This window comes from Pseudoliparis swirei, chromosome 1, assembly GCF_029220125.1.
Source record: "Pseudoliparis swirei isolate HS2019 ecotype Mariana Trench chromosome 1, NWPU_hadal_v1, whole genome shotgun sequence".
Classification (NCBI taxonomy): Eukaryota; Metazoa; Chordata; class Actinopteri; order Perciformes; family Liparidae; genus Pseudoliparis; species Pseudoliparis swirei.
In genome coordinates, this window is record NC_079388.1 from 14,844,360 (window position 1) to 14,854,546 (window position 10,187).

Genomic DNA, 10,187 nt, shown 5'->3' on the forward strand with positions numbered 1-10,187 from the left:
CACACACCCTCTTCAAATCCTGGATTTCAGACAGCCAATTAACTCTTGTGGGTGTTTCAGAGGAAATTTCACCCCATCACCTCATTGTAGGCCCTGTCCTGAGTGTCTGTGTTCAATTTGGGATTTCCAGGACGAATATTTAGGAGATTATGGCCATTTTTGCACTTGTCAAAAAATATGCAAATTTAAGAGAATAAGGCCCAATTTGACCCTTTGGACCTGTTTTTGGGGCCCTTAGCTCAGAGCTATCGGTCCAAACCTGTAGGGTATTCATATTCAGATGCCCTTCTTTGAATTTGAAAAGAATCCAGATCATTAAGTTGATTGAATGTATGAAAAATTAACTAAAAGACTGGTTTTAAGGATCGTATAAGGGTTATTGGCACGGTGACAATTTTCTCTTGTGAAGGTTTTGGAGGGGATTCCCCCCACAACCTCAAAGTCTTATATTTAGGAAAATATAATATATTAAAGATAAAGCAGTAGGGTTATATCTGAGAGACAATTGGGAGGTCAAGGGTCAGTCTGCAGAGAATGCGTGTGTGTGCATGTGTATTTGTGTGTGTGTGTGTGGGTGTGTGTGTGCGTGTGTGATTCTGCCTGTGTTTGTATGTATGTGAGTGTCTGTATGTGTGTGTCTGAGTGTGTGTCTGTGTGTGAGAGTGTGTGTCATTCTGTGTGTGTGTGTGCGTGTGTAAGAGTGTGTGCGTATGAGAGTGTGTGTCTGTGTGTGTGAGTATGTGTGTGTCTCTGCCTGTGTGTGTGTGTACGTATAAGAGTGTCTATGTGTTTCTGTCAGTGTGTGTGTGTGTGTGTGTGTGTGTGTGAAACGATGTATTAGTTTGCATGCATATCAGTGGAAGTTGAAGGGTAAATCATGTTTTATTAACAATTCCCAAATTATTTCCCAGATTTTTCCGGGTACCTGCTCTTTTTGTTTGATGAGAAGTAAAAACGCCTGTAAATAACGCCATGAAGGGTTTATTGTTTTGAGTTGTTTGACTGTTTAGCATTTTCCTTATTGATTTTGATGTATGCCTTTTATATTGTATTGTTTTAATAAATATAGACGTTTTATACTACTTCCGCTGAACAGATAAATCTGAGTTTTATTTTGAAAGGTTAAAAGGAAGCGCACTTTTCTTTTAGGTTAAAATGCGAACTTTATGGTATAGATTACGGACAGATGCGCATTTTATAACAAGTTTAATAGTTGATTTTACCCGTATGGGACTAACTGTTACGGTGGTGATGAGGTGGTGATAGTGTACGAGATTTAATTAATGTATTGTCACCTAAAAAAAGAAAATAAAGGAGAGTCACCAGCAGTAAGTCTTCACGCCAATTCATATGATCCGTTACAACGCTTATTGCTGTCAGAATACGCAGGCGAAACAACAGATACAATAATAATAAATAAGACTAGAGGACGCTTTTTACAATTCATAACAGCATTGTAGAAAAGAGAGATAGGCCTAACAAACGGCAAAGATACGTTGATCAGAGACGTATTTGTAATTATAATACGTCAAATGCAAACGTAATCTGGAGAGAAATACGTTTCAGTCAAACGTAATTTGGACAGAAATACGTTTCAGTCAAACGTAACTGCAAATTGCATTTTAGATCTGGGGGAACGTAATTTTTGTGATACAGGGTTGCAACCACCACCAACGTTAATCACGGAGTTCCACAAGGTTCTGTGCTTGGACCAATTTTATTTACCTTATACATGCTTCCTTTGGGCAATATTATCAGGAAACACTCCATAAACTTTCATTGTGATGCAGATGATACTCAACTATATCTATCGATAAAACCAGAGGAGAGCAACCAACTCGGTAAAATTCAAGCATGTCTTAAAGACATAAAAACATGGATGACCTGCAACTTCTTGATGTTAAACTCAGACAAAACCGAACTAATTTTAAACGGCCCTGAGCACCTCAGAGATCAATTATCTGGTGATGTGGATTCTGTAGACGGCATTGCCCTGGCATCCAACACCACTGTAAAGAATCTTGGCGTTATCTTTGATCGGGACTTGTCCTTTAACTCCCACGTAAAGCAAATCTCAAGGACTGCATTCTTTCATCTACGTAATATTTCAAAAATCAGGCACATCTTGTCTCAAAAAGATGCAGAAAAATTGGTTCACGGGTTCGTTACTTCGAGACTGGATTACTGCAACTCCTTATTATCAGGCTGCTCTAATAAGTCTCTTAGGTCCCTCCAGTTGATCGAGAATGCTGCAGCTCGTGTTCTCACTAAAACTAAGAAAAGAGATCACATCACTCCTGCACTAGCTGCTCTGCACTGGCTCCCCGTAAAATCAAGAATCACTTTTAAAATTCTTCTCTTAACTTACAAAGCCTTGATTGGTGATTGCACCATCATATCTTAAGGAGCTTGTAGTACCATATTGCCCCACTAGAGAGCTACGCTCACTAAATGCGGGACTACTTGTAGTTCCTAGAGTCTTAAAAAGTAGAATGGGAGCCAGAGCCTTTAGTTATCAAGCTCCTCTTTTATGGAACCAGCTTCCACCGTCAGTCCGGGAGGCAGACACAGTCACCTCGTTTAAGAGTAGACTGAAGACCTTCCTCTTTGACAGAGCTTATAGTTAGGGCTGAATCAGGTTCACCTGGTCCAGCCCCTTGAGATGCTGCTATAGGCTTATAGCTGCCGGGGGACGTTTAGGATGCACTGAGTATCTATCTCCTCTTTTTTCTCTCCTTAAGGATGAATTTTCATCTCTCAATCACACATTACTAACTCTGCTTTCTCCCCGGAGTCCTTTTGACTTCACGTCTCATGGGGTCATCGGACCCTATGAGACGGCATAGATCCTATCTGCCTGATGGATCATCGAGGTCTGGGTCGTGGAATTCCTGCTCCTGACTACGCCACTGTCCTGTTGAGACTCCGCCCACTGTTGAGACTCCGCCCACTCCTCCTCCCCACCGCCATCTGCCTGATGGATCGTGGAGGTCTCCATCGTGGAATATGCCTACTATCACTCCCTCCAGGAACTAGACGCCACCGTTGTTCTTTTTCTTTACTGACAGATGTTTATTGGATGCGGGCGCACTTCGCCATCCACCTTCAATCCACCGTCGAACTGTACAAAATACATTTAACGAGGTTGACGTTGACATTACGTAAAATAGTTGACAAATATATGCGACGAAAACATTAACATAAAACATAAACGTACCTCACTGGCTGCACATAAACCACGAGGGAATGGGTCCACTTAAACATGTATTCTTCTCTTACTTGCACTTCCTAGCTTCTCTTACTTGCTTCACTTACTTACTCTTCCTAGCTTCACTTACTTGCACTTCTAGCTTCTCTTACTTGCTTCACTTACTTACTCTTCCTAGCTTCAACCACATGTTCACCTGCGATTGTTGCAATCAAATGCATCCCAGCGCAACACAGGACACGCAAACAGTTCCCACCACATATAAAACAAAAACAAACCAACATTAAATAAACGAGTTGTACAAATAATATATTCAACCAAACTTACTACAAATGACATAAATAACATTCATGGCAGTTACACTCCCACCAAATCACATTCTTTGAGATTTCACTTCACAAAAATAACCATGACATTTATTCTGCTTCCAGCAGTAAAACTGTCTTGTGTACAGGCCTGTCAAGATAGACTGGCTTAGTGGTGCGTTTTCCCTGGTTATTTAAGGTTGAGTCACTAATTAACAGTTTTACCTTTCTGACTCTTCCATCAGTGCTAGGGTACACCTGCGCTACTCTTGCTAATTTCCATTGATTTCGTGGAGAGCCTTCTTCTTGTAGGATGACGATGTCGTCAACCTTCGCTCTTATCCTTTTGCCATATTGGTCTTTGCTGAAGATTAAGGAGATACTCCTTCTTCTGGTCAATGGGTGTTCCTTAACTGTAACTCTGAACTGAAAGTCATCAGATGACACGCACCATTGAACACCGAGAGCTCTTTCCATGAGTGGCTCTCCCAAAGCCATATCAAGGTCTTTGACACTTTCAGCACACTCTTCCTTTGGTATTGAATTCAATACATTCTTGCTGTTGGAGATGAACTTGTGTAGTCTTAGCTTGCCTTTGCTGCAAAGACCTCTTGCTTCCTTGACGAGTTGAATTGCCTCAGCATCAGACATTACACTCACTAGTCCATCGTCAACATAGAAATTCCTTTGAATGAATTTGACAGCATTTTGGTTGAATTGATCTTGACCTTCATTTGCTCGATGTTTAAGACCAAAATTGGCACAGCCGGGTGAGGAGGCTGCCCCAAACAGATGGACTTTCATCCGGAAAGTTGATGGTGGAGACGCCAGGTCACCATTCTCCCACCATAGGAACCTCAGGTAATCTTGGTCTTCCGGCCTTACATGAAACTGATGGAACATCCGCTCAACATCACACATAATAGCGATCGGGCCCTTGCGAAACCTACAGAGAACTCCCACCAGGGTGTTTGTGAGCTCAGGCCCAGTAAGAAGGTGGTCATTCAATGACGTGTCTTGGAATCTTGCTGAGCAATCAAAGACCACTCGTATCTTCCCAGGCTTGTGAGGGTGGTATACTCCGTGATGGGGAATATACCAGGCTGGTTGATTGTTGAGTTCTTCTTCGGGAACCTTCTCTGCATCACCACGAGCAATGATATCTTTCATGAAGTGCATGTAGTCTGAGCAGTATTTCTGGTCTCTCTTGAGCTTTCGTTCCAAACCTTTTAGACGCTGAACAGCACATGACTTATTATTCGGTAGATTTGGTTTGTCTTTTTTGAAAGGTAAGGGCATTTCATAATGTCCATCTTGTTTTTGTTTGATTTCATTTCTCAGTTTAGTCAAGAAGTGAAGATCTTCCTGAGAGACTGTTGCATCTTCTTCAACTCTTTCACTAAAGTCAGATTCTAGCACCTTAATTACATCATCTGGACTGATCATTTCCTTGATCTGAGTCTTGCAAACATAGTGAACCTCACTTTTGAGCTTGATTGTTGATTTGGGTTCAGGTGTCACTTTCCTTACAATGATGCGGTGACTTACTCCAATTGCGTCACTGTAGTGCTCTTGCGGGTCACCATAACTTACGATACTCCAACCTAGATCGGTTTTCTGAGCAAAGGGTTGGTTTTCTTCCTCATACGACTTCTTTAGGCATTAGGGCTTGTGGGCAATTGTATCCGATGAGCAGACCAATTTCACACTCCATTTGCGGCGCAATGTGTTCTGCAAGATGCTCCAAATGAGGCCATGCTTTAGCGGTCTCTGAAGTTGGAATGTGTGTCCGATTAGCAGGGATAAATTCACGAGTGTACATTGTTGGCACTGTGATCTTCTTGGAGGAGAATATCCCTCTTATTTGTAGGTCTTTGAGTCTTTTACAGAGTACAATTGTACTTTTTGACGACATGGTAGATAGTTTCAGCTTCACTTGTTCAGTGTTCGTATCTAGAACGTTTGCCACTTCTTCGAGAATGAAGGAAGAATCACTTTGTGAATCTAGCAGAGCATAGACAAGAACTTCTTTACTTGGGTCATCTTGCGTTGACACAGACAGGTACAATCGCTGATGTCTGTGGAGTATTACCATCTTGCACAACTCTGTTTGATGTGGTTTCCTTGACAACGTCTTGCAGTTGTGTTGGCTGTAGCTTTCTTTCCTTGCCATAACTTGTGTATTTAGATAGCTCTCTTTGGTTCTTGTTCTTGTTTTGAGCGATCTTCGTGTAAGCATGTGGGATGACTTTTTGAACAGGTGTCGCAGATCATCCGGCTACTGCAGCTCTTGGATTGATGTCCAGGCTTTAAACATCCGAAGCACAGTCTCTCACTCTGAATGAACTTGACTCTGTCAGCGACAGTCCTTTCATTGAATCTGTGGCACTTGTGTAGACTGTGTCCTAATTTCTTACATAACACACATGTGACTATGTTTCTTTCACTGGTGTTGGTTGTGAAGATCTTGGCACCTACAGTTTGGTTCTTGTAAGACAAAGGGTTTGATTCTTGATCTTTGCTTTATCAGGTTCGCTTTGTCGTAATGCGTTGTAAGATGTTATAGGGTTGCACGCAATACTAGCTTCCATTGACAGGAACGTCACAAAATAATTAAAGCTTGGGAACCTTCTGTGTTCCAGTTGGTATTGTGTGGCCCTTCGGTTCCATCTGGTACTTAACCAGTCGGGTAGTTTGGCAGTTAGTTTTTGGTTCTCAATATCATCATTAAGAACTTTTAAACTCTCATTGTGAGCAATAGCGAAATCACAACTACGTAGAAAGTCCACAAATCTTCTTAAGTCGTCACTTTCCTTCGGAGCTAATTTTGGCCATGCATGTAGTTTGTCTCGGAAGGCCTTGGCAATCACAAAAGGCTCGCCGTAACGTTCCTTGAGCACGTTCCATGCTGCGTGATATGAATCTTCTGAATCAATCAGGAAATAACCTTCTACTGCTTCTTTAGCTGCTCCTCCCACATATTTCTGAAGGAAGAAGATTTTCTCTGCAGTTGGAATATTTTTTCTCAATTAGGGTCTGAAATGAAGACTTCCAATGATTAAACTTGAGTGGATCCCCACTGAAGATTGTAGGCTCTGGAATTGGAAGCCTATTTGCTGATATGGCCTCAGCCAGGACTTTAACAAGCTCTCCTGTGTCGTTTTGAAGCACACTTCTTGGAGCCACATCTCTTCTTAGTGGTTGTGGGTCCTGATACACAGGATTCACCTGGTCAATTGCTTGCTCGAACCTAGGCAGCTCATACTTATGTGGACTCAGCCTTTGGTCTGGGTAAAACTCATTTTCATCGTAGACTTGAAGCCTTGCTCTGGCTGCATCCAGTCTTTTTTGCTCCTCTAAACGTCCAAGCTCTCTTTTCAACTCTTCTACAGAACCTTTTCTTGCAGCATTCTTTTCCTGCTGTTTCTTTAAGAGAGAAGCCTCTTGTGTCTCCTTTTCTATCCTACGTTCAGTCTCTTCTCTCCTACGTTCAGTCTCTTCTCTCCTACGTTCAGTCTCTTCTCTTTCGCCTTGAAGACGGCGAGTTAATGCAGCTGCTTCTTGGTCTGCAACTATCCGCTTGTCCTCAACTTCAAGTCTATGCAGTTTCTCTTGCTGGCAGTCTTGCTCGGCCATAATCTTCAATACAGCTCTGGTAGCTGCATACTCCGCAGCGGCTTCTTGTCTTTTAACGGAGGAAACGTTAGAGCGAATGGAAGTAGCCTTAGAGCACTTTGAGTCCGGCGATGAAACACTGGATGTTGTAGATGCGAATGCAGAGCTTGCATCAGGCCAAATCAGTTCCTCCTTTGTTCCTTGAATTTGAGACTGTGCATTGTGTACAACAATCTTGGTGACTGATATACATTTATCCAGCTTCCGGCGCATCTCATGAGCTGGGCTGTCGATCCTTCGATAATCTTCATAAACAATATTCAGTTCAGATGATTCTCTTTCAATAGTGCTGATGTGATCTTGTAGGATGTTGCTAGGATTTTGTTTGATAACAGATTTCTTAGCCAACTTAGTTAAGGCCTTCCAGCGCTCGTAAATATTGTCAAAGTGAAGTAGAAGCTCTTTTGTTTTTTCTTTCTGCAATTCTTTCCCTTTTTCTGTTAATGTACGGGCTCTATCACTTCGTCGAGGCTCTTCAAACTGTTCTGCTTGTTGTACAACGCTAGAGTCATCTCTCTGCTCTGCCTCTGCTACTTGTTCTACAAGTGATCCTTTATATTGACTCTTCACTCATTTGTGACATTTTAGATTATTTGAAAATAGCCTGTACACAATCAAGTTGTCTTAAGTTGCAATGCAGTTTACAATACACATTTTCCAAACATACTCAAGAGAATAGGATATGCCATGTTAGGTTACTGTCTTTCAAATTAACCCTTCAAATAAAATACAGAATTTCAAACTTCACTTCAAATAGCAGCTTTCTTAAATGCACATAAACGAAAAATGCACTTTTCTTAAGGAAATCAATTAACTATTTATAATGAAATAATTAATGATCAATATGACTTAATATCTTGCTAAACACTGTTATGTTATTTGGCTACACACAGCCCTTCGTAGTCCATTGTACTTTTTTCAATCCTTGTGTCACCTTTCAGAACACACACTTAAGTGCCTGACTTACGGACGTCTTCATGAAAAATGGATGAACTGGTGTGTCCTTTAACAGTGTGGCTGTGACTCCGTCTTGACGAGCTGTCTTGCACGAGCGGGTCCAGGGAATCAGCAGGCTTGAGTTCGACTATCACTCCCTCCAGGAACTAGACGCCACCGTTGTTCTTTTTCTTTACTGACAGATGTTTATTGGATGCGGGCGCACTTCGCCATCCACCTTCAATCCACCGTCGAACTGTACAAAATACATTTAACGAGGTTGACGTTGACATTACGTAAAATAGTTGACAAATATATGCGACGAAAACATTAACATAAAACATAAACGTACCTCACTGGCTGCACATAAACCACGAGGGAATGGGTCCACTTAAACATGTATTCTTCTCTTACTTGCACTTCCTAGCTTCTCTTACTTGCTTCACTTACTTACTCTTCCTAGCTTCACTTACTTGCACTTCTAGCTTCTCTTACTTGCTTCACTTACTTACTCTTCCTAGCTTCAACCACATGTTCACCTGCGATTGTTGCAATCAAATGCGTCCCAGCGCAACACAGGACACGCAAACAGTTCCCACCACATATAAAACAAAAACAAACCAACATTAAATAAACGAGTTGTACAAATAATATATTCAACCAAACTTACTACAAATGACATAAATAACATTCATGGCAGTTACACCTACTATGAACTATTCATACACTCTGTCATATTCATTGAATGTATTTTAACTCTAAATCTGTCCTTCTGGTCACATGACATCTATTGCATCTGTCCATCCTGGAGAGGGATCCTCCTCTGTTGCTCTCCTGCAGGTTTCTTCCCTTTTTTTCCCCCTGAAGGGTTATTTGGGAGTTTTTCCTGGTCCGATGTGAGGTTTTGGGGCAGGGATGTCTATGTGTACAGATTGTAAAGCACTCCGAGACAAATTTGTAATTTGTGAAATTGGGCTATACAAATAAACTGAATTGAATTGAATTGATACATTTACAATAAAATAGATAAACATTTTATGTTTTGAAATGTCATCATTCTTTATTTAGTTTGAGATCATATTTACTCAACTTTTTCTGTTTTTAAAATACAAAAGCACTTTTATTTCAAAGTACATCTAATTGCATTTACACATATAGCCAATTAGCTCCCGTTAGCTAGAAAAAAGCACAATGCCAAAGTCATTCAGAATCAATAAACCAAAAGGCTGCTGCAGTAAACAACACCAAAAATAAAGACACAATTCGCGACTCGCTGGTGAACATAGCGGAGCATTTAGCAGAGACGTTTAATTTCCCCGAGGAGCTGGTGGAGACCAAAAGATGCAGATAAAAGAAAAGTGAATATTGCACTTTTGTTCACGAGGTGGAAACGGAAAACAAGTCTCGGAAATAATGATAATGTTGCTCCGTAACGTCTGGATGTGTAAATAAACCCGCTAACAAGTTCACTTCATCAATTTGAAAAGGCGGCGATGAGCAATTGTTTCCACTGTGGCCAAAGATAATTAGTCGCAGCTCGTTAGCAGAGCGCGCTAACGAACTAGCTGAGCTGGTCTTGACAGCCGCTAAGAGCAACGACAGAGAGTTAGCGATCTGGTCGTGAAAAGTTTGATTAAGAAGATAAACAAAAAGTTTGATTGTATGAAAAAGGTTTTTATTGTAGTTTTATAAAGCTATTGTGAAAATAACAATGATTTCATGTTGATTCACCACATAGATTTGTAATAATTGTTGAAATTATTTCACAATTTAAATCAGTTCATATTTTGCACTATATTAACTTGCACGATTATTTTCTTCATTTTTTTATTTATTCATTTCATACTGAAGACTCTGGGGCCTTTTTTTCTTCTCAGTGCAAACAATGATTTAATGTTGATTTTTACCAGAATAAAAACGTTGATCATGTGACGCAGCTCTGGGCCGAAGCGGACTGATGTTCTCGGCCGACTCCGGCAAAGCAGTCGGCTTTGTGCCGCCAACGAAAAGCGAAACAATCTGGGTCTCTGTGTTCTGTGACTTCTTCTCAGTCTGCTACGGCT

The 10,187-nt window shown here is 41.0% G+C and overlaps 2 protein-coding genes across 2 annotated transcripts in view; both read right to left on the reverse strand.

Annotated features, from left to right (window-relative positions):
• The window catches only part of cckb (cholecystokinin b), a 49,703-nt gene extending 40,890 nt beyond the window's left edge, over positions 1-8,813 (reverse strand). Inside the window, exons 1-2 of the mRNA XM_056416299.1 lie at positions 8,477-8,813; positions 8,156-8,380 (exon numbers count right to left, since the gene is read on the reverse strand). Coding sequence (XP_056272274.1) covers positions 8,156-8,167 — 12 coding nt within the window. The 5' untranslated portion in view covers positions 8,168-8,380; positions 8,477-8,813. The remainder of the gene's footprint in view (positions 1-8,155; positions 8,381-8,476) is intronic.
• LOC130195038 (uncharacterized) lies at positions 1,688-5,146 on the reverse strand. Its single transcript, XM_056416287.1, has 2 exons — positions 3,218-5,146; positions 1,688-3,121 (listed from the first exon to the last, which is right to left on the reverse strand). Exon 1 carries the CDS (start codon positions 4,957-4,959, stop codon positions 3,625-3,627), a length of 1,335 nt encoding a protein of 444 aa, XP_056272262.1. The 5' UTR covers positions 4,960-5,146; the 3' UTR covers positions 1,688-3,121; positions 3,218-3,624.
• Positions 8,814-10,187: the final 1,374 nt, after the last annotated feature.

Bases quoted from the DNA above. Each gene is read 5' to 3' on its own strand.
- LOC130195038 (XM_056416287.1), bottom strand. From the start codon at position 4,959: ATGATCAGTCCAGATGATGTAATTAAGGTGCTAGAATCTGACTTTAGT.